This window comes from Oncorhynchus clarkii, unplaced genomic scaffold, assembly GCF_045791955.1.
Source record: "Oncorhynchus clarkii lewisi isolate Uvic-CL-2024 unplaced genomic scaffold, UVic_Ocla_1.0 unplaced_contig_13758_pilon_pilon, whole genome shotgun sequence".
Classification (NCBI taxonomy): Eukaryota; Metazoa; Chordata; class Actinopteri; order Salmoniformes; family Salmonidae; genus Oncorhynchus; species Oncorhynchus clarkii.
In genome coordinates this window covers 40,998-66,736 of record NW_027258262.1, presented here as the reverse complement: position 1 = coordinate 66,736, position 25,739 = coordinate 40,998, and the positions used below count along the sequence as shown (strand labels likewise).

Below are 25,739 nucleotides of genomic sequence, written 5' to 3'. Positions count from 1 at the left end.
GCAGTCCCTTCTAATGCATAAAGGACATAGGTTAAATGGTAAGTAATGATTATTATAAATATAATTATTATAATTGAAACTAAATGAACAATGTCAGACTAGTTCTGTATTTACCTGTCGGTGTACTTTTCTTATTTGTAGGATTTCTGAATTAGCTTAAAGCACTTTTCTTACATCTACATCTGGTGAGAAAATGTTATTCCTTTCACATCAAACTCAGTGTTAGCTACATATTTCATTATGGAACGTCAGATCTTTAAATAGCTAGATGTCATATAATTTATGAATGCATATTGAATAAAATATGTTTTCCATTCTGCATTTTTTTTCTTCTCAAAATTGCATCGGGTATGGACAGATCTGCATATTATTTTTTTTAAACTGTATTGAGGCAACCGGCCTTACATATTTTGATTCTGTGATGTCATTTCTGGTTGTTAAGTCTATGAAAAGTCAACCATGTTTTGGTCAACAAGTTATTATATAGCACTCCACTTTATTTCATGTTGAATGACTTTTTCAAGCTTGTCAATGCATCATCAGGTGTTAAAGCCTTCCAGTCCCATGGGATATCAGCAGGAAGTGCCTTTTCTTCCTCAGCTATTCTCTTATTGAAAGTGGCCATCACATACTTCCAGTAGTCTGAAGCCTCCATGCTGGAATCTCCAGTTATGGTCCAGTCAGGGTAATGTGTCTGATAGTCCTTGTAGGGGTGAAATGTTCCTCCAGTCTTGGCGTTGGAGAATGATGTGTCACTAACCACAAGAGATGAACATATCTCTATTACTAATTTCTGTGAACAATGATCCCTATAACCATAGATACCTTGTGGACGGTGAATGGAAGAATGGTGTTTGGTATGCTCTTTACCTCCTGCTTCACAGGGTGCACCACAGAAGGGACATTTCTTCCCACAGCCAAACAGACTGGTGAACATCTCATCCTGAGGCTTGAATGGCAGAGATCTGAGTCTCTCTTTGATGTCTCCTCCCTTGTCATACTTAGATGCAAGTGACTGCTTCATTTCTTCCACAAACTCTGTGAGGTAGACAGCAAACTGTTTTGTGTCTGCAGTATTCAGAATCAAGATGGACTCCAGAGCATCCTTGAGGACCAGCTTCTCTTTAAGGGCTCTGCAGATGTTCTGAATGAATGTCTTGACATCATTTACATTTTTTGTGTCAGTTGTTTCTCTGATGTTAGAGATTGTGTCAGTGATTATCTTGACCATCTCTGAAAGATGTTTATTCTCCAATTTCTTCAGACTGTTCTCCTTTGAAAGTCGTTGGACAATTTGGTCAAACAGCCAGTCCTTCACAAAGCTTTCATAATGGTTTATGTACTCAGTGTATTTCGCAAAGTTTTTATCAGTCAGGAGTTGTTTCAAAATGGAGAACTGGAAAGCCCCGTTTGTGCTGTAATCCTCTGACCCTTCACCTGTCTTCACTTCATCAACCACATCAGGACCAATCATGTTGGTCACATAGTCCTTTACAGCTGGCTCTAGACAACGCTTCGTGAACTCCTTTGCTTTCTTTAGGCACTGGTCTCGGTTATGAAACAAGTCTTTGAACTCAGTAAGGTACTTGTTCTTAGACTTTTCCAGACAATTCCTTGGGTCATTGACTTCAATGAACTCATCATGCATCTTCTGAAACTCTCTGGCTGCTCTGCCACAGATGTGTTGTTTGAGAGAAACCTCACATTCCTCATTGGCTTTAACTTCTGTGTGTTGTTGCAATGTTTTGTCAATTATTATAAGCAGTTCTTTGATGTGAGTGTCATGGTAATCGGTCTTGCTTTTCACCCTCTGGGTTACAAACTCCAGACACTGTTTTATGATATCATCACAGAGGTCTTGTAGTTTTTTCCTGTGATGGTTGGGATCCCAGTGCTTTACTGTGTTTTTAGCCTGCTGCCACCAACTCTCTGATTCCAAAACAAAAGCTTTTCTCCCACAATCCACCAGACTGTTTACAACCAACATCTTGTTGACATGACTCCCCCTTGTTGTCAGATTATCACGTAACATGAGGAAGGCATCAAGAGCCACATCTCTTCTTTGGAGTCCTTTGAAAGTTATCTCAGACAGAGTGTTCTTCCACATGATGTCAAACTCTTCACTGAGGGATACATCTGATAGAACAGATTCTTTCTTTCTACAGTTCTGCAGCAGAGTCAGAACCTTCTTTTCCATTGTTTTTGTCTGTGAACTCTTGATGTTGTTCAGTTCTGTCATTCCCTCATTAATTTCAACAGTTCCTAGCAATTTGTTCTTCACTGTGTTTTCTATCTCTTTTCTCAGTGTTTTGGCACTGGACACAAAGTCCTCCTTGAATTTTTCCACCAGATTGACATGGCCATCTTTCTGTTTAAAGTATTTTACTAGATTGTCTTGGATTTCTTTTTCTCCCTCTGCAAGCTTCTTAGATGCTTCTCTCAACAAGTCGTTTTGCACATCTCTTATGGACCTCTGAGGATGTTGATCTGTCATGACAATATTGGATATTTCAGTTTCAGCACTCACCATCCATTTATACATCTCCTTCTGGAAGGCCCATTTCCAACTATTGTACTCAGAACATAATCTGGCGTATGCATCTGCAACCAAACTGTTTCTGAAACTAAAGATGAATTTCTCAAACTTCACTGCCTCCCACAAGCTTTGTGTCCACTTCAAGAAATGTGTCAAGTCATCATTTTTCTGGCATTTTCTGAAATCTTTCATCAAGGTCTTCTTGAAGCTGTAAACAGCCTCACTGTATCCTGCATTGACTGGAGACATAGGGGGAGTCCCATGCCAGAGTCCTGGGATGTAGCAGCTGCTTGTGTCTGGATCATAATCCATCACGTCAGTGAACTTAGTGATATCCTCCTTCTTCTCCATTCTGGCTGCTGCCTGGGTCATTTCATTCAACTGTTCCAACAACTTCTTCCTGTCCCTCATGTTGTTGTCATGAGCAGACATGTCTGACACATTCTGGTGCACAAAATGACATATCGGCTTCTTCCCCACTTCCTGCATCCTGATAAAAGCATGAACAACAATCTGTAGAATGTCTTTCATCTCTGTGGAGTTCTCCATGGCAATGTTGATGATAGTGACATCACTGAGTCCAATTACCAGTGTGGCCAGTTCATTGTCATGTTCATAGCTATCATCTAGTTGAGCCAACTCTGGTGATTTCAACCCCTCTGTGTCAATCACCATGATGAAGTCACATTTCAGCTCCTCCTTGAGTTCTTTGTTGACTTTAATCAGCAGCATGAAGGCCCCTCTGGTGCATCTTCCACTGCTGACAGCAAACTGGACCCCAAACATGGTGTTGAGGAGAGTGGACTTCCCTGTGCTTTGGACCCCTAAAACTGTGATCACCCGGATCTTGCTGTTAGAGTCCACAAGAGTATGAAGCTGAGTCAGTACAGCTGACATCCATTTCAGGGGGATATTTGATGCATCTCCATCCACAAGCTCAATGGGGAAACCATCCAACAGCATCTGAGCACACAATCCAGGGAGATGCTCCATCTGTTCCCTTTGAGGGCTGTCTTCAGGGAGGGAGCAGGCGGCTTCATATAACTGGCCCAACTCACGCAGGAAGTGTTCAAGACCCAAGGAACAGTCAGATAATTGCTTATCCAAATTTTTAATTTGGTCTTTTTTCTCTGGAGAATTTTGGCAAAGATCTTTGTACCGGTCCCGCAAAGCAGACAGGTTCTGCCGTGACAGATTGTCCAGATTTATCCGCATCCATTTGAGGAAATAGGAACGCTCAGGTCCTGATCTTGACATTCCAAAAATGAAGCTTGCCATTGCATCTGACATATCACATGTATGTTGCTTCTTTCTCAGCTCTTCCTCCTTCCTCTTCAGAGAGCTCTTGTAGTGTTCAATTTCTTGACCTCCTGCTTTTCTCAGTCTACATCTCTCTTTCTCCAACTGGGAAAGCTCTTTCCAGATTGTTCCCTGTAAGGGTAGCTGTTTGTCTTTGAATTGAATTGTGTCTTTGATGTTCCTGGTGATTTCATCTGCCATCTTCCTGGCACTCTGACAGTCATCACTGTCTTCATCAACCAGAATCCCAAACTGATGAGCCACATCAGCCATGTTTTCAATTGTCAATATGTTTTTACTTTTTTCCATGACATCACCCACAGACGACTTCAGGATTTTGACGAATTCTGCATCATTCTGCTTCTTCTTCACAATCACATTTGTTGGGTTGATACTGTAGTTTGTGATTATTTTCTTCAATGTGTCTACCCTGAATGTTTTATTCTGAGAGTTGACAACCAGAAATAACTCTGCTTTGGTGATTCTTCCTTCCAAAACCTTGAGATCGGCCTCGAAATCATCAGTGAAAATGTAAACTGCAGCTGATGTTTGACACAGAAAGGAGAACTGTGTTTCAAAGGACCTGATGTCTCCTCTGAGATTGGCCACCACCACAGGCTTGGTGAACATGTCTATGTTTCTGTTCCCACATGGAAAGTACCAGCTGATTTCAACCAGTCCATTTGAGATTTGCAAAGGGACATCTCCACATTCCATATCATGATGAACAAATGTATCATGGTACTGTTGAGGGTTACTAAGCAACTTGTTCAAAATATTAGACTTGGACAAGCTGCTCTTTCCTAGCCTAACAAAGGACACCATAGGAATATCAGAGACAACAATTCTGTCCTCCACAAAAGCATTTGTGGCTGTTTGGGAAGATTGTCTGAACTTCCTCACTATGTCCCTCAAGGCCCACAGCATCAAAGTGATTTGTTCTGTGTCACAGTTGGGCAGCAGAAGAGGAACAGCAAACTGACACATGGACATTTTCTGGACCATCTCCTGCTGCAGGAAACCATCTGAGCACAGAAACAGGGCAGTTATCAGGTCCAGTGGATTAATGACATCACTAGTATCAGAGTCAGTGTCCAGGTTGTCTACATCATAATAGGAAACCTCCTGGTCAGTGGTCAGACATTTAACACTCCTTGCATTCACATTTGCCATCATTAATTTCTTAAGGAAGGCCCGTGGAAGTGACTGCATAGTGGTAAGAGGTTCATCTGATGTAGTATCAGCATTTATCTCAAGGACAGTACTTAACGTCAGCTTGTTTTCATAATGATCTTCTAGTCCAGTCTTTGACAACAGCTCCTTGAGACAGGATCCTGTAAATAGAAATGAAAAGATAACCATGATAACAAATACAATTTCCTCTTCAAAGTATAGCAGAAAAGCACACCAACAGGTGTTTTACACTGTACTTTGGATAAGGTTACAGAAGGCAGAGGCAGACCATCTCTGTGACTCAATGACTCACAAAAATGGAAGCTAACATTTAAATGTGAATTCAGAAATGAAAATGTACAATTCTTACAAATACTTATAATGATTACAAATGTGTATAAATGCTGGAACAGTGCACACATGTCAAACCAAAATGCTTATTAATAATGCTATTGAAAGTGAAATGTCGTGGTACCTTGGGGTGTTTCTCCTGAGGAACCCTCCTTCTTTGGCTTCAACTCATCTCTGGCTTTTGGCACTGGCTCAATATTCTATAAAAAGTTGAATTCACATGTTAACATGTTTAATTTATTATGACATTGAATCTACAATTCTGGTCTGTTGAGGATAAAGCACAATAGCTTCCATTTCGAATAATGGCACATTAATGCCTAGTCTGGCATGCCGAGCTTTGGTTTAATTCACATTAGGATGTGGTTGCCTTGTTGTGGTGCCTATCATACAGACATAGCCAATGTTGCATCAGGATAGGCAGTATGTTTGGAAAAAGAAAAGTTACTTTACACTTTTTAAATAAATATGTCCCGTATCTTCCCATTTTAACCTTTTGCGACAAGCAATCCCGGATCCGGGATCGTAATCATAGCCTCAAACGAATTAGCATAACGCAGGGGACATAACTACCCCTAGAAACTTTTCCTATTCATGAAAATCACAAATGAAACGAATTAAATATATTCAAACACAAGCTTAGCCTTTTGTTAACACAGGTATTAAATCATATTTGAAGATCCAGTATATCCCTGTTAAAGCAGCAGCCATAACATCAAACTATCCATGATAAACTATTCAACTTTTTCAAAGTGAACCCCTAGAAAGTTCAAGATCTCACCCACTAGACTTAATTAGAGCAAGATTACACAATGTGATCGCACAACAACAGTGGTTGGCTGCACTCTTGGATTTTATGGAAGTAAATATGTTCATAGTAGCCTACACAGCACAACCCTAGTCAACACCCACTTTTAGTTTTCCTTGTTCTCCCTGGTGAATCTTCTCTTCCCAGCCCTTCAGTGGTTTGGAAGGAGATGGAATCTCTGGATGGGGCTTTGGGTCAAGAATACATCCACAAATTAGTGATTTCACTAGATTCAGAGTTAATTTACTGTTTTATTGTTATTCACTTTACATAGCTTATTTTCAAAATGTATATTACACAGAAACAAGCTGGAACGCAACGTTATATAACATTTAGCTTTAACCTTGAAATGAAACATGTCACATTACAGGAACATGATCAGCATGATCACTGAGGATGTAAAAGTGTGTCTTACCCTCTCTTCCTCTTCCTTCTTGTCATTGTGATTCCCCAATACCTCCTCTGCTGCACCTGGAATAGAGGTTGAGATATAATACTTTAGTGATGGCAGTATCTCAGATGCGGAAGGGAGATGCAGTGAGATCAGTGAAACCGTGTTTATGACTCTGGCTTACAAAGCCCTGACCTCAATCCCATAGAAAATTTGTGGGCAGAACTGAAAAAGCGTGTGCGAGCAAGGAGGCCTACAAACCTGACTCAGTTACACCAGCTCTGTCAGGAGGAATGGGCCAAAATTCACCCAACTTATTGTGGGAAGCTTGTGGAAGGCTGCCTAAAACGTTTTACCCAAGTTAAACAATTTAAAGGCAATGCTAACAAATACTATTTGAGTGTATGTAAACTTCTGACCCCCTGGGAATGTGATGAAAGAAATAAAAGCTGAAATAAATCATTCTTTCTACTATTATTCTGACATTTCACATTCTTAGTGGAGATCCTAACTGACCTAAGTCTGGGCATTTTTACTATGATTAAATGTCAGGAATTGTGAAAAACTGAGTTTAAATTTATTTGGCTAAGGTGTATGTAAACTTCCGACTTCAACTGTACATAGTAATTGCTATTAGCTAATTCATATTGTAGTTTGTAAGCTGAGAGTTAGAAAATATGACCGCTTGTGTTGCTCAATCTTTCCTCAGTTAGCGTTAGGACAAATGTAGCCTACATTTGTCCGGTTAGGATGATTGTGTTATGCTATAGTTACTTCTGTGAATATCTGAACAATGCATCCAAAAATAAACTGCTCACATTTTGGACATAACTTTGTAAGGACTGTGTTTGTGTAAATAGTTTCAGAAAAAATGTGGCCAGCTCAAACGCTGATTGTTGCGTCATTCGAAACTGGCCGTTCTAAATAAGAGTTCTAAATAAGTGTCCTAATCACACGGGTGTAATCGTATGCTTCAGGGACCACTGTGGAATGATCACACCCGTGTGATGGTACGTGTGAAAGGGTTAATTAGATACCACTATTACTACCAACTATATACATAATTATATACTACTACTACCACTACTACTACTACTACTACATAATAATAATTATTATAATAGTACTACAACTACTAATACATACTAATACTACTACTACCACTATTTAATGATATACTACTACTACTACTACTACTGCTACTACTACTATATAATTAGATACGATTACTACTACTACTACTACTGTCACGCCCTGGCCTTAGTATTCTGTGTTTTCTTTATTATTTTGGTTAGGCCAGGGTGTGACATGGGTGATTTATGTGTCTTGTTTTGTCTAGGGTTTTTTGTAGTCTATGGGGTTGTGTTCAGTTGAGTGTTCTAGGTAAGTCTATGGTTGCCTGGAGTGGTTCTCAATCAGAGGCAGGTGTTTATCGTTGTCTCTGATTGGGAACCATATTTAGGCAGCCATATTCTTTAGGTATCTTGTGGGTGATTGTTCCTGTCTCTGTGGTTTGCACCAGTTAGGACTGTGTCGGTTTTTCCACGGTTTCTTATTTTGTATAGTTGATCAAATGAAGTGCCGTTTTCTTTGATAAAATCCATTTTTATAGCCTAAATCGAAATATTTTGTAAACCGTTTGTGACGTGAATTCCATCTCTATCAATTTTTTACGGAGCATTCGGCATGGTGGGTTTCAGTGCATTCCTCTGGATGTTTGCAACACAGTCCAACATCACTTTTTTTTTGCAGGGAGAATTGACCGAAGTGAGCTGATTTGAAGACAACTATAAATGACTGCCTTACGCACCAATAATTTTAGCGAAGCTTCATTGATTGACTATTTCTGCCCAATGACCACTGATCTTATTGAAATCTAGCTGGGTAGATAGCCAATGAGCTGAGGTAAAAGCCATTATGTAATGGTTTGGGGTTGGACCACAATTCCTTGTTTGTAATCGCATGCGCAGGGAACTCCATTTTCGCCTTGACGATCAGAGGAGTTGCTGTAAGGCTTTTTAGCTGTTTTTCGGAAAGTTGTAGTTTCAACGATTTCATTGAAGATATAAAGGCGAATAAATCATGTAAAGCAAAGTGAAAGTGAGATTTTTTGTTTGAGGAATCTTGAAGTGTTATGATTCAAACAGGAACTGAGGAGCTGTTTCTGCAAGGACAGGACGTACTTCTGGACGGGTAAGTGCTAATGCCATTTTATGAAATATAAAAATATATACGTATTATATATATAAAAAATAAAACATATTTTTTTGCAATGAAATGTATGGTGTGTGTGTCCTCTCCTTCCCAGGAAGAACCGTTACAACTACAATATAATTAAATACTGCTACTTCTACTACTATACAATTAGATACTAATACTACTAGAACTAAGACTATAACATTATATACTACTATCAGTACAACTAAAACTATATAAGTAGATACCACTACTACAACCATTAATACTACTGTATAATTAAATACTACTACTACTAGTGATACTACTTCTACTACTAATATATAATTACAAACTACTACTAGAGATTTAGATACTACTACTATATAAATATATACTACTAATAATAATACATCTACTATATAATTTGATACTACTACTATATAATTAGATACTACTACTACTACTATATAATTAGATACTACTACTACTATATAATTAGATACTACTACTATATAATTAGATACTACTACTACTATATAATTAGATACTACTACTACTACATAATTAGATACTACTACTATATAATTAGATACTACTACTACTATATAATTAGATGCTACTACTACTACATAATTAGATACTACTACTATATAATTAGATACTACTATATAAATAGATACTACTACTAATAATACATCTACTATATAATTTGATACTACTACCATTACTACAACATAATTAGATACTACTACTATATAATTAGCTACTACTACTACTACTATATAATTAGATACTACTACTACTACTACTATATAATTAGATACTACTACTATATATTTAGCTACTACTACTATATAATTAGATACTACTACTATATAAATAGATACTACTAATAATAATATTAATACATCTACTATATAAGTTGATACTACTACCATTACTACAACTATATAATTAGATACTACTACAACCATATAATTAGATACCACCACTACTACTACAACTAGAATTAGATACTGCTACTATATAATTAGATAATACTACTGCTACTACTTTTAATACTACTGCTGCTACTAGAACTTCCAGTACTGCTACAATTACTTCTAATGCTGCTGCTGCTACTACTGCTGCTACTATTACTGTTGCTGCTACTACTGCTACCACTGCTACTATATAATTAGATACTACAACTAATCAATAATGAGATACTACTACTACTACTACATAACTAGATTCTACCACTACTACTACTACTACATAACTAGATTCTACCACTTCTACTACTACTACTATATAATTAGATACTACTGCTACTATAACTACTTCTACTATATAATTAGATACTTCTACTACTAGTACTAGTATATAATGATATACTACTACAAGTATATCATTATATACTACTACTACTTTATAAGTATATACTACTGCATAATTGTATTCTACTACTACTACTACATAATTATATAATACTACTGTCACGTTCTGACCATAGTTTTGTGTTTGTCAGGACGTGAGCTGAGTGGGCATTCTATGTTGTGTCTAGTTTTCCCGTTTCTATGTTTGGCCTGATATGGTTCTCAATCAGAGGCAGGTGTTAGTCATTGTCTCTGATTGGGAACCATATTTAGGTAGCCTGTTTTGTGTTGGGTTTTGTGGGTGGTTGTCTTCTGTCTTCGTGTGTCTGCACCAGCAGAACTGTTTCGGTTTTTTCACATTTGTTGTTTTGTATTTTGTCTTTACTAAACATGATGAACACTAACCACGCGGCGCTTTGGTCATCTCCTTCGTCCACAGAAGAAAGCCGTTACAACTACTACTATATAATTCGATAATTCTACTACTAATATTATATAAGTATATACTACTACTATATAATTAGATCTTACTACTACTTTATAATTAGATACTTCTACTAGTATATAATTATACACTACTACTAGTTTATAATTATTGACTACTATATAATTATATACTACTACTACATACGTATATACTACATAATTAGATACTTCTACTACTACTACTAATACTATATAAGTATATACCACTATTACTATATAATTAGATCTTACTACTACTATATAATTAGATACTTCTACTCCTACTACTATAAAATTAAATACTACTGCTACTACATAATTTGATACTACTACTACTATATAATTATATACTACTACTATATAATTACTGTATATACTACTACTACATAATTTGATACTACTACTACTGATTCAACTTCTACTACTATGAGACTCCTACTACTACTACATAACGTTCCATTACTATGCCAACTTCAATAGTTTGAGTTATTACATTGACAAAATGTACATTTTAGTCATTAGAGATCATGCGAATTTTTGCAACTTTTTGTGAAAAATCGCGCAACTTTTCAACGTCCTGCTACTCATGCCAGGAATATAGTATATGCATATGATAAGTATGTGTGTATAGAAAACACTCTGAAGTTTCTAAAACTGGTTAAATCATGTCTGTGGCTATAACAGAACGTGTTCAGGAGTAAAAATCCCAGGGAAAACTGTTCACCAAAAACACACAAAAAATATTCATCAGCCAGTCTTTGAATTGTCTAAGGCGATAGAAAATAGATGAGGTTCCCATTACAATGCCTACAGCTTCCACACGATGTCGCCAATACTGGCATTTTATTGCAGGTTTATCCTTGGTGGGATGACGTGTAGGCACTTCCTGTCTTGTGGTGCACCGAGGAAGTTTATGAAAGTGAAAAAATGGACGACGATTTCAAGACTTGCTGCTATCGAATACAGATCGCTCCGTGATCAATTTGATCGATTATTAACGTTTATTAATACCTAAAGTTGGTTTACAAAAGTAGTTTGAAGTGATTTGTAAAAGTTTATAGGCAACTTGTTTAATTTTAAAAAGTGACGTTGCGTCTTGTAAAGGTGTTTTTTTTTTTTTTTTTTTTTTTCTGGATCAGACGGGCTTTATAAATAGACATTTTAGGTATACAATGACGGATTTAATCGGGAAAAAGACCCAATTGTGATGTTTATGGGACATATAGGAGTGCCAACAAAGAAATTAATGTTTTATATTTTATTTCTGCGTTTTGTGTAGCGCCGGCTACCGCTAAATCTTTCGTTTAGGTCTCGTTAGATAATAGCTTTCATGCTTTCGCCGAAAAGCATTTTACAAATCTGACATGTTGGCTAGATTCACAACGAGTGTAGCTTTAATTGAGTACCTTGCATGTGTGTTTTAATGAAAGTTTGAGTTTTATCGAGTACTACAGGTGGCGCTCTGAAATTTCCGCTGATTTTGGTTCCTGTACAGGAACAACAATACGCGTCATCCTTAAGAGGTTTTAACAGACATGACGTTTAAGGGCAATTAAAGGTGGTGTAAAGAACTTTAAAACAGGAGACAATACCTTTGGTTGTTTCTCTGTTTCCTTCTGAAGAGCCATCGGTCTCTGGTTTTGACTCATCATCGGACAAAGGCTGTTGAACATCTTCCAATTTCTAACAAAACAGTTAAATCAATAAATAACATTGGTTAAACTGAACTTGAAAATAAAAAGGGAAATTCCACCACTTTTTAATCTCATTTCCATTTATTAACCATTTACTAATCACTAGTAAAGTGTTTTTGCAACCCCTCATCTAAAGCGATTGCTGTTCATTCTTTATAAATGTTTTGCAAAGTGATGCATTGGTAGACCTGCCATTGGTAGACATTCCAGCTGTACTTGATGCCCCTTTAAGGTGTCAAAATGGCTCAGAACATATCAATGGTAAAATAATAATCACAGAATGTGAAAGGAAACGTATCATATAAGCTATATTAAAAAAAAGAGAGCAGCACACTCATATATATATACACACACACACTCTCCCAGGGACTATCTTTATTTTTATACCTTACAGTTTATTGGGCGTTAGTCATCACTACATCAAATATTTTTATCTGGGTGTGCGCCAGCTCATGTATATTAAAGGAAATATATCAAACATTTTCTATAAATAATTTGCAAATGTTGGGGTAATGGTGAGCAAACTGTTTCTAAATGCTCTATACATAGTTTATTACTGACTGTTAATACATAGTATTACCCTTTTCTGTCTGTTTATACATGGTTTATTACTGACTGTTAATACACAGTATTACCCTGTTCTGTCTGTTTATACATGGTTTATTACTGACTGTTAATACACAGTATTACCCTGTTCTGTCTGTTTATACATGGTTTATTACTGACTGTTAATACACAGTATTACCCTGTTCTCTCTGTTTATACATGGTTTATTACTGACTGTTAGTACACAGTATTACTCTGTTCTCTGTTTAGACATGGTTTATTACTGATGTCTAATACACAGTATTACCCTGTTCTCTCTGTTTATACATGGTTTATTACTGTCTAATACACAGTATTATCCTGCTCTGTCTGTTTATACATGGTTTATTACTGACTGTTAAGACTGTTCTGCCCCTGAACAGGCAGTTAACCCACTGTTCCTAGGCCGTCATTGAAAATAACAATTTGTTCTGACTTGCCTAGTTAAATTTAAAAAAATACAAAGTATTTCCCTGTGATCTCTCAATTACTATGAATTTCACAAACATGTAGAGGCCCCTGGATGGAAATTCATCAGGGTTTTTAAATATCAGTTTTAACTTTAGATGACATCATAATGTGATACTTTCTTAGGACCTTTTCTTCTTATGTAATTGTGTCTTACCATCTCTGCTGCCTCCTCCTTCTTGTCAACGTGTTCACCTGATACCTCCTCTGCTGGGTCTAGAATGGAGGGTGAGATATAGTACTGTAGATCAGCATACATGCAGAAAGTGGTTAGTTTGCAGACTGCTTATGAACTGTTGAATTGTTGTGTATTGTATATTTATACTCAAAGAGCTGCATCTTTTTGATTAACAACTTACCTCGAGACTGAGGAGCTGGTCTTGTCAGAGTGTCTGAGTTTGCTGCTGGTAGAGGGGTCACAACACACTGTTGCTTTGTCTTTCCTTTCTGCACCTCCTCCTGTAGCTGGCTGATCTGCTGCTGCATCTGCTGCTGCATGGATTGCATTGCCTGTTGCATTGACTGCTGTTGCTGTTGCATTGACTGCTGTTGATTTAACATGAAGCCCTGTAGCATGACTCCTAGTGCTGCCATACCATCAGGAGTACCAGTGTTGTGAACAGGTGTGATGTCTCTTCCATCCCCTTCACCACCTGTTGCACCAGGTGACTCCTCATCATTCTTCTCCATCACTATAACTCCACCAGGAGGGGAATCCCACCACCTAAAGTTGGACGGGCTGCAGCAGTCTTCTAAAGTCTGACAGGGGAAACATATGTTTTTACATTTTCTCAAAGTAAGGTAAAAAAAAGAAAACAACATTGTTAGTGGTTTACTCAAAAAAAACGAGTGGATGATCAACCAACACTAAGAACAGATCTCATATTAGTCAAATGTTGGTCTCCTTACACAGGCTGTCAGTGGTATTATTCTCTCGATCACCAACAAAGCATTGCCCCTGAATATTTAGCAACATTTTACTTACATTACAAAATATACTGTCATACTTTGCTAATGCCGATACAGAACAGAGTAACGGAGAACAAGCTAGATATGGAAAACTTAACAAACAAGGCATTTGTGGTAAATGCGTGGAGGCTGACATCTTTATGCATGTCTGCTAATATGGAATTACGTTTTATTTGTATTTTTTACATTTATTTAACCAGAGAAGTCACATTCAGATTTACATCTCTTTTTCAAGTGAGCCCTGGTCAAGAAACCAGCATACATAGTTACACACGAGACACAACACAACAGCAATGAATGTAAGTTAAAATAGTGCCAAGTGTATAAAAGAGTTTAAAAGAGCAGGTTTAAAAACATGTTCAATCTGTGGTCAACAGCCCTCCAATCTGGGATTTAAATTCATTAAAATATAATACAGATTATGCACTTCTAATGCTTATCTTAGTGTTAGATCACAATGTGTACAGGTTGATGACATGACTTCTGACAAGCTTTCTGGAAATACTGGAGTACCACAGTGTTCCATTCTTGGGTATTTCTCAAATTGCAGGGAGAGGTTTATGTAGCCCAACATTACCTCTTTAATCTCAAATTGGTTTTATGGTGGTAATCAGAAGTTGTAACTAACAAATCCCCGTCCCTGTTTTGGTATAAAGCTGTGGGATTGAGAATTGTAATTACTCTCAAATTCATCGACAGAGCTATGGATGCAAGGACAGACAATCTATGATACCAACAGTTTTAACTATGTTTGGAGGCAATAGTGTTTGTTTGTTTACTTTGTTTACAAACATTTTACAAAAATAAGCTTGGATTTGGGGTTTTGAAAGGGTATGACAGTTGAACTAAGCTCATGAGGCATTTATACATTTATATTCTTCAAGAATCAATGGGTACATATCAATAATTTTGATGTCCAAAAATTGATGTAGCAACCGCTAACTGCCCCTTTAAATGCAGAAAAAAATGATATTCTCAAGAACAAGAAAGCAATCTCCTACACTGTCTCAGATGGTCATTTTGCAAAACGAGCCCAGTTCTTGTTCTTGAGAATAGCATTAGTTGTTCTTACCTGCACACACTAGACACACATTACCATGCTGCTTTAAGATTTGTAACAAACACAAGATATCTTACCACTCTACCTTATATCAGTTAGCATGAAGGCCATCCTTAACTGTAATACAATAGACTCACTGGTACATGTTTGTCTATAAGACCATCTTAGGGCAGCTGACAACATATTTAAGCACTTTACTCACCCTACAGAGTCATGGGGAGATTCTCAATTGCAGAATCCTTGCATCCTTTCTCCTTTCTCCTTGCCTCCTTTTCAAACCCCATTGGATTAGAAGAGGTCCCGCCCCTCTTACCTTTTCCAATGGGTTTTGAGAAGGCGGTGAGGAGAAAATATGCAAGGAGTATGCAATTTGAGATTATCCCATGGATGTTACCGTCTGAGATCACAGAACTGTTTTTTATGTTTCCAACACAAGAATTGAGTTTGTTAAGAGTGACTATCTTTGCTGCCCCATCTTGAAAAACTTTGGAAAAGGACTTAAAACAAGATCATTTTATTCTGACTAATTGGTTTATTAATATCTTTTCAAGTCCAAAACTGTATACTCTCCTCAAACAATGGTATTATTTCACTGTAATAGCTACTGTAAATTGGACAGTGCAGTTAGATTAACACACATTTAAGCTTTCTGCCAATATCAGATGTGTCTGTGTCCTGGGAAATCTTCTTGTTACTTACAACCTCATGCTAATCACATTAGCCTAAGTTAGCTCAACCGTCCCGTGGATGGGACACCGATCCCATTTGTCCATTTGATGAATGGACAAAATGCCTACATCATATTGCATGTGTTGCCTATATTATTTTAATAATCTAGAAATTACACATTTACATCAGTTATTCTTGTTACAATGAACATAAAAACATCTCATTACGCATATTACTCATACAACTTATTACAGAAGTAGTTGTATAAAGTAAACTTTTTTTTATGTCAATTTGGAAATACCAAACATAGCCATTTGTATTTGCACACACAACAATGTGTTTGGTGTTGAAATAGTACAGTTCTAGATGTCCTTACCTTTGCCTGCCTGCTGAGTTGGGGACCTACAGTCATATGTCTACAAGTGGAAATTCAACTGATGTTTTATAGAGATGTGGGTGTAATCTAAGGTCAAGAGCAACGTCATCAGAACATGATTAACCCTATCAGTACTGAGATCCCAGCAAAAACTGTATTTTCAATGATCTGTATCTTTTCAGGACAACCAGGGCTAAAAGTAGAACACAAACAGTATTCCTATAATATATGCCATATGTCACGATGAGAGTGACAATGAGTCAGTGATACGAATAAGGTTATCTTGTCTTAATCAGGAAAGTATTGGTACTAACTGCAGCAGAGAGCATGATTTACAAGAAATCCCTTGACTGACTAGAAACTGACTTGCTCAGACCCCCCCCCCCCCCCCCCCTTCTAGTAAGTGATGGGATTTCTTGTAAATCATGCTCACTGCTAGAGTTACATAATGAGTTACATAATGAGTTACTGATTAAATGGGTTGTTTTCCTAAGGTCATTTTAGGTGACTCAAACTAACATAGAACAAATATTATTTAAACTCAAAGTAACATATATTGGATGTGTATGATTCAATACATGTTAGGTAGTATTTGTGTTTACATAAGTGTTGTGTGTTGTGCTATTTCTGATCTGCAGATAAAGGAGTGATGGGTGACTTTTTATTTTAACAGGTAAATTGACTGACAAAACATTCTCATTTACAGCAACAACCTGGGGAATAGTTACATGGGAGAGGAGGGATGAATAAGCCAATTGTAAGCTGTGGATGATTAGGTGACGGTGATGGTATGAGGGCCAGATTGGGAATTTAGCCAAGACACCAACCCTACAGGACACACGTTTAACGTCCCATCCAAAAGACAGCACCCTGCACATGGCAATGTCCCCGATCACTGGCCTTGGATATATTTTTTAGACCAGAGGAAAGGGTGCCTCCTATTGGCCTTCCAACACCACTTCTAGCAGCATCTGGTCTCCCATCCAAGGACCAACCCCACTTAGCTTCAGGAGCAAGCCAGCAGTGGGAGGCAGGGAGAAAGGTCAGTTCAAGACCAGTTAAACAAACCTGACAGCAGAGAGAGAACAGATATAAAAAGAGAAATAACAGCTTCTACTATCATGAAGACAAGAATATATAATGTATTGATCGATTGTAATTTGTGACATTGTATAACATGTTACGAATTTGAAAAACAAATAATATGTTCCGAATTTTCAAAACATATGATGTGGTACAAATTGTAATTTGCTGTGTCTAAAGTTAGCTAGGTGGCTTACGCTAACATTAGCTAGCTGGCTAACAGTAGATGGGCTATGGGTTAAGATTACGAGTAAGTTTAAAGGGTTAAGGTTAGTTAAAAGAGTTAAGGTTTGGGTTAGGGGAATGGGTAGCTAACATGCTAATTAGTAGGTAAGTCGCTAAAAATAAGTAAGTAGTTGAAAAGTTGCTATTTAGGTCAAATGCTCAAGTTGTCCATGAGATTGGAAAATGTAACCTTTGGGTTGCTAGACGTCCGCGCTATACGCCCACCCACCCTCATTTCGTTTTTGACTTATTAAGTAACTTTGTCATATGTAACCATACCAAACGTAACATATCATACTAATTTGTGTGTCCCGGATTTACATTTACTATGTTACGTCAAGTCTATGAGACCAGAATGGGAACCCAGAAGAGAAGAGGAAGTTGTTTCTCATGGTCTGAGGGTCCTTTAGGTGACTCTTGGCAAACTCCAAGTGGGCTGTCATGTGCCTTTTACTGAGTAGTGTCTTCCGTCTGGCCACTCTACCATAAAGGCCTGATTGGTGCTGCTGCAGAGATGATTGTCCTTCTGAAAGGTTCTCCCATCCCCACAGAGGAACTCTGGAGCTCTTTCAGAGTGACCATCGGGTTCTTGGTCACCTCCCTGATCAAGGCCCTTCTCCACCAATTGCTCAGTTTGGCAAGGCGGCCAGATCTAGGAAGAGTTTGGTGGTTCCAAATCAAATCAAATCCAAACTTCTTCCATTTAAGAATGATTGATGCCACTGTGTTCTTGGGGACCTTCAATGCTGCAGACATTTTTTGTGCCTCGACACAATCCTGTGTCAGAGCTCTACGGACAATTCCTTCGACCACATGGCTTGGTTTTTACTCTGACATGCAATGTCAACAGTGGGACCTTATATGTTATAGCAACATCTCAAGGATGATCAATGGAAACAGAATACACATGAGCTCAATTTCGAGACTCAGCAAAGGGTCTGAATACTTGTGTAAATAATGTATTTCTGTTTGTTTTTTTTATACATATACATTTGCAAAAATGTATAAAAACCTGTTTTCACTTTATCATTATGGGGTATTGTGTGCAGATTGAGGAATAAATATAATTCAATCATTTTTAGAACAAGGCTGTAACATAACAAAATGTGGGAAAATGGATGGGGTCTGAATACTTTCCAAATACACTTTACATGGGACTGAACTAGACTATAAGTGATTTTGTTTGTTGGTAAAATTAAAAGAGAAGAGTCTCGAGTCAAGTTCCCCAAGTAATAATGGGCAAGTCTCAGGTTCCTGAGCTCAGGTCAAGTCACAAGTCCCTAATATTGGGTTTTGAATGCAATTTTTTAAATGTAGGTTATATTTTCTGTTTTCCTTGCAGAAAGACTACTAGTACCAGTGCCGGTTCTAGCTTGTACGGCTCCCTGGGCGAACCCCCACTTCAGCGTGCCCCCAAAAGCACCATTCTGCACTAAAAGCAATTTTTATTCACCCCAAAAGACTCAATATATCACAAAATATTAGCATAATATAGATAGATGTCTTTTAAGTTAGCCTACAGCATTGGAAATTCCCCTTACTGAGCTCAGGACCTAGTCAATAGAATCACCGAAAACCTTTATGATTTCACCTCAATGAAAGTTAACCAAATCAATAATGTGCACATTAGGATGTAATCGTTCTGCTGCAGGCCACACACATTATCATGATGAAACTGTGTGAAATTATATCCAATGTTATGGAAGCTAGTTGGAGAGAAAACTGAACATTGTCGCCCTATGTGTAATAGCATAGCAAGCAACATAGGCCAACAAGTGTTTTACCACCCTATTTCATTATATGCATAATATTAAACTCATAAAGAATTGACATAGCTGCTTACCTTTATCTTTTGCACCTTTCTCATCTTCTTCTTTCCTCTTTTTCCTAAACTGGGCACCTGATGGCTTAGACCTTTTCTTATCCATTTGTGTTGATTTGGCACTCGAGCATCAATACGTTACCCATCCTCCAACACTGTCAATCAATAGTCAAGACTATATTACTTATCCCCAACCCCTGTCAATCAAGAGTCAAGACTATATTACTCATCCCCCAACACTGTCAATCAAGAGTCAAGACTACATTACTCATCCCCCAACACTGTCAATCAATAGTCAAGACTATATTACTTATCCCCCAACCCCTGTCAATCAAGAGTCAAGACTACATTACTCATCCCCCAACACTGCCAATCAAGAGTCAAGACTACATTACTCATCCCCCAACACTGTCAATCAAGAGTCAAGACTACATTACTCATCCCCCTGCACTGTCAATCAAGAGTCAAGACTACATTACTCATCCCCCAACACTGTCAATCAAGAGTCAAGACTACATTACCCATCCCCCAACACTGTCAATCAAGAGTCAAGACTACATTACTCATCCCCCTGCACTGTCAATCAAGAGTCAAGACTACATTACTCATCCCCCAACACTGTCAATCAAGAGTCAAGACTACATTACTCATCCCCCTGCACTGTCAATCAAGAGTCAAGACTACATTACTCATCCCCCTGCACTGTCAATCAAGAGTCAAGACTACATTACCCATCCCCCAACACTGTCAATCAAGAGTCAAGACTACATTACCCATCCCCCAACACTGTCAATCAAGAGTCAAGACTACATGACCCATCCCCCAACACTGTCAATCAAGAGTCAAGACTACATTACCCATCCCCCAACACTGTCAATCAAGAGTCAAGACTACATTACCCATCCCCCAACACTGTCAATCAAGAGTCAAGACTACATTACCCATCCCCCAACACTGTCAATCAAGAGTCAAGACTACATTACCCATCCCCCAACACTGTCAATCAAGAGTCAAGACTACATTACTCATCCCCCAACACTGTCAATCAAGAGTCAAGACTAAACTAATTCACCTTAGTGGTGTGCAGACTGGTTTTATATTATTCTGAACGATTTCGCACAAACCAGAAAAAAATGCAACAATGTGTCTGTGAATCTATATATTCACAGCATTATGAATGAATTGTGGTTTATTAAGTAGCATTTCGTAGTGTGAATGAATTTACTAATTGCATTAGTGCTGTACAAAGTTAGAGGTGCGCTATTTGATAGATTCCCCCGGGCTTCCAGTGGGGAGACCTGAGGTCAACCTACCCCGACCCCCCTCCCTCACTGTTTATTATCTATGCATAGTCACTTTACCCCTGCCTATATGTACAAATGACCTTGACTAAATACCCCAGCACATTGACTCGGTACTGGTACTCCCTATATAGAGCCCTGTAATTGTTATATTACCTGTTGTATTTGGCGTATTTGACAAATAAAATTTGATTTGAAATATCAGATCCCAACTTAGAAAAACTTTCATAACAACTTCCAGGTCCTAAACATACGTTGGAAACGCAGTTATCATCTTTGGACCCTGACTTTCCCCACATGCTGATCTCTGACATCAGCTATCACAGAAATAACTTTGATGGCAGCATTTTCTGCAGCTAAATATAACAACAAAACTTTAGTTATCAAAATAAACATAACTATTTTTTTTTAACACTATAAATTGTTTGCTAACATTCCCAAGTTCTTATTCCAAGTTGACAAGTCGTTCCTCTGATAACTATAAACTGATAGGACTTGAACAAGTTAAAAACACAGTATAAAAGAAAAGTATTACCTGACTAAAAACAAATGGGTGGTGGTAGGGAAGTAGTGTAAATGAAGATGTACTGTAAACTATAGAATAAAGGACTACCTTCTTAATTCAACACAACACTAACTTTATACACTTGGGCTCTTTCTCAGTCGTCTAAAACTTGTCCTTCACTGATCTGAAAGAACTAACTAGTCCTTGATCATGACTGTCAGTTCTATGTGTAGGCTAAAGCTAGTCCTTGATGATGACTCTCAGTTCAATGTGTAGGCTAAAGCTAGTCCTTGATGATGACTCTCAGTTTTATGTGTAGGCTAAAGCTAGTCCTTGATGATGACACTCAGTTCTATGTGTAGGCTAAAGCTAGTCCTTGATGATGACTCTCAGTTCAATGTGTAGGCTAAAGCTAGTGCTTGATCATGAGTTCATGATCAACGAGTTCATAATCATCTCAGTTCCATTGCATTACACAAGAGTCATTGGACGAAGGCATCTTCTGTAGGGGGGAGTTTTGCTAAGATACCTGACACTCGGTCTGAACATTAACATGCATTGCTTGAGGTACGGTTTTGGAAGCATAAGGACCTCATCTTTCATATCAGATAGGGAGGGGGGGGGGCATTGATACACACCTTGATAAGGTTAGGGTTAGTGTTCCCAGACGGAAAAATCTCCATGTTACAGGTCTTGTTTACAGAAAACAGACAGAAGACAAGTAGTGACCACCTGTGCTATGTAGCACGCTCTGAACACCTGTGTGTAAGCATAACTCAGGAAGTGTAGTTTAGTCAGATGGAGGCGCACATAGCTGAATCAATCTCTGCTAAACTGCTACTGTAAGTGTACATTTTTTATTTTAAGAATTCTTTATCGCTGATGAAATGCAAGTGATGATTATTGTTGTTTGTAAATGTTAAAACAGAGTCGGCATTGTAGTTCACATCAGGTTCTGTTTAACCACACTGACATGTACAGCTCTCTGGGTGAGGTTCTGTCTAACCACACTGACATGTACAGCTCTCTGGGTGAGGTTCTGTCTGTCTAACACAATGACATGTACAGCTCTCTGGGTGATGTTCTGTCTGTAACCACACTGACATGTACTGCTCTCTGGGTGAGGTTCAGCCTCACTACTGTTATAGCCTAGCTACTGTTATAGCCTCGCTACTGTATATAGCCTAGCTACTGTATATAGCCTCGCTACTGTATATAGCCTCGCTACTGTATATAGCCTCGCTACTGTATATAGCCTCGCTACTGTATATAGCCTCTCTACTGTATATAGCCTCTCTACTGTATATAGCCTAGCTACTGTTATAGCCTCTCTACTGTATATAGCCTCGCTACTGTATATAGCCTAGCTACTGTTATAGCCTCTCTACTGTTATAGCCTCTCTACTGTATATAGCCTAGCTACTGTTATAGCCTCTCTACTGTATATAGCCTAGCTACTGTTATAGCCTCTCTACTGTATATAGCCTCACTACTGTATATAGCCTCGCTACTGTTATTTTTCACTGTCTTTTTACTGTTGTTTTATTTCTTTACCTACCTATTGTTCACCTAATACCTTTTTTGCACTATTGGTTAGAGCCTGTAAGTAAGCATTTCACTGTAAGGTTGTTGTATTCAGCATTTCACTGTAAGGTTGTTGTATTCAGCATTTCACTGTAAGGTCTACTACACCTGTTGTATTCAGCATTTCACTGTAAGGTCTACTACACCTGTTGTATTCAGCATTTCACTGTAAGGTCTACTACACCTGTTGTATTCAGCATTTCACTGTAAGGTCTACTACACCTGTTGTATTCGGCGCACGTGACAAATAAACTTTGATTTGAAGTGGCACCAAGCTCCCCAACATGGTCTGAAAACATTCTGTATTATTATGTTTACTCCAGTTAGGGGAGGGGTGGTAGGGTCAGGGCAAAATAATAAAGGAAAATATATGCAGATATATATACTGTATATATTTACCCAGAAAATATATGGGGGATTGGAAATGATGCAGAAAATTACCTTGATGGAAGTAAAAATCTATCTGCAATATGAAAGCTGATCTACACCTTAAAAATATATATATAATTATATAAATTAAATGTAATCACTAAGGTATTGCTATGTAACTGCAGCAGAGAGCATGATTTACAAGAAATCCCCTGGCTGACTAGAAACAGACTCCCTCAGACCCCTCCCCCCTTTTAGTCTGTCAGGGGATTTCAGGTGACTCAAACTGAAACTAAAACTAACAGATCAAGAGCAGTAACAACAGCCTGACTGCAGAGAGAGATCAGATGCAAAGAGAGATACAAAGATCATATCTTATGAGAGCTTCTACTGTCTCATAATGTATAATAATATATATAAAGTACAATATATGCCATATGTCGTGATTAGACAGTGATACTGGGTCACTGATATGACTAAGATTACCTTGTGTAAAAAAATATATATATTTAATCACTAAGGTATTGCTATGTAACTGCAGCAGAGAGGATGATTTACAAGAAATCCCCTGGCTGACTAGAAACAGACTTTCTCAGACCCCTCCCCCCTTTTAGTCTGTCAGGGGATTTCAGGTGACTCAAACTGAAACTAAAACTAACAGATCAAGAGCAGTAACACCAGCCTGACTGCAGAGAGAGATCAGATGCAAAGAGAGAAATACAAAGTTCATATCTTATGAGAGCTTCTACTGTCTCATAATGTATAATAATATATATAAAGTACAATATATGCCATATGTCGTGATTAGACAGTGATACTGGGTCACTGATATGACTAAGATTACCTTGTGTAAAAAAATATATATATTTAATCAGTAAGGTATTGCTATGTAACTGCAGGAGAGAGCATGATTTACAAGAAATCCCCTGACTGACTAGAAATGGACTTGCTCGGGGGGGGGGGTCTGATACTTTAGTTACTGATTGAATGGGTTGTTTGGCCAAAGTCATTTGAAACTTAAACTAACATAGAAAAACAATTAATGAAAACTCAATGACATAACATAATGTGTATGATTCAATGACATGTTTATGCAGTACATGTGGTTACATACGGTTTGTGTGTTGTGCTATTTCTGAAAGGAGTGATGGGTGACCTTAAGGAGAAAGACAGTTACACCAACCTGACTGCAGGGAGAGAACAGATGCCAACAGAGAAAGACAAAGTTCATTCCTTATAAGAACTTTTACTTTCATAAAAACAATAATGTATAATAATCAAATAAAATTGTTTTAGTCACATACACATATTTATGATATGTTATTGTGGGTGTAGCAAAATGCTTGTGTTTGTAGATCCAACAGTGCAGTAGTATCTAACAAGTCTCAACAATACACACACATCTAAAAGTAAAAGAAGGGAATTAAGAAACGTATAAATATTATGTTTACTAAAATACCTTAGAATACAGTATATACATATGAAATGAGTAAAGCAATATGTAAACATTATTAAAGTGACTTGTGTTCCATTATTAAAGAGACCATTGATTCCATGTCTATGTACATAGAGGAGCAGCCGCTAACTTGCAGGGTTGAGTTACTGGGTGGGAGCCGGCTAGTGATGGCTATTTAACAGTCTGATGGCCTTGAGATAGAAGCTGTTTTTCAGTCTCTCGTTCCCAGCTTTGATGCACCTGTACTTACCTCGCCTTCTGGATGATAGTGGGGTGAATAGGCCGTGTCTCGGGTGGTTGTTGTCCTTCATGATCTTTAAGGCCTTCCTGTGACATTGGGTGCTATAGGTGTCCTGGAGGGCAGGCTGTATGCCCCCGGTGATGCGTTGGGACAACCGCACCACTTTTTAGAGGACTCATCTCTTCAGTAGGTCCTATGATTGAGTGTAGTCTGGCCCAGGAGTGTGAGGGTAAACAGAAAGGCCCTGGAGCAACGAACCGCCCTTGCTGTCTCTGCCTCTGCCGGTTCCCCTCTCTCCACTGGGATTCTCTGCGCCTCAAACCCTATTACGGGGGCTGAGTCACTGGCTTACTGGTGCTCTTCCATGCCGTCCCTAGGAGGGGTGAGTCACTTGAGTAGGTTGAGTCACTGACGTGATCTCCCTGTCCTGGTTGGCGTCACCCCCCTTGGGTTGTGCCGTGGGGAAGATCTTTGTGGGCTATACTCGGCCTTGTCTCAGGGGGCTGTGCTCTGGCAAAATGGGTGGGGTTATATCCTGCCTGTATGGTGTTGGGGATGAATCAGAATTAGTTGGGTAACATAGATAAATAAGATGTTTTATTTACTTTCATAGTATGCTTATGTGAGATACTTGTCATTAGAATGTCTCCTATTGGACTATACTGTTGGCAGTTGCACTTTTCCCTTCTCAGCTAAGGAAAAGTCACTTGGGGCCCAGAGGGGAGAGGTCAGGCTTGTCTTCATATGTGAATGTATTTGTTAAACCATGTGAA

The 25,739-nt window shown here is 38.2% G+C and overlaps 1 protein-coding gene across 1 annotated transcript; it reads right to left on the bottom strand.

The window, feature by feature from the left end:
• Window positions 1-236: 236 nt before the first annotated feature.
• LOC139396394 (interferon-induced very large GTPase 1-like) lies at window positions 237-16,416 on the bottom strand. The gene is made up of 8 exons (XM_071143427.1): window positions 16,381-16,416; window positions 13,666-14,065; window positions 13,464-13,522; window positions 12,152-12,242; window positions 6,583-6,638; window positions 6,272-6,355; window positions 5,484-5,559; window positions 237-5,169 (listed from the first exon to the last, which is right to left on the bottom strand). Exons 1-8 carry the CDS (start codon window positions 16,414-16,416, stop codon window positions 497-499), a joined length of 5,475 nt encoding a protein of 1,824 aa, XP_070999528.1. The 3' UTR covers window positions 237-496.
• Window positions 16,417-25,739: the final 9,323 nt, after the last annotated feature.

Bases quoted from the DNA above. Each gene is read 5' to 3' on its own strand.
- LOC139396394 (XM_071143427.1), bottom strand. From the start codon at position 16,416: ATGACTGTAGGTCCCCAACTCAGCAGGCAGGCAAAG. The intron at 14,066-16,380 runs GTAAGGACATCT...TTCCCCTGTCAG, and splicing joins AACTCAGCAGGCAGGCAAAG to ACTTTAGAAGACTGCTGCAG. The intron at 5,170-5,483 runs GTACCACGACAT...TTCTATTTACAG, and splicing joins CTCAGGAGAAACACCCCAAG to GATCCTGTCTCAAGGAGCTG.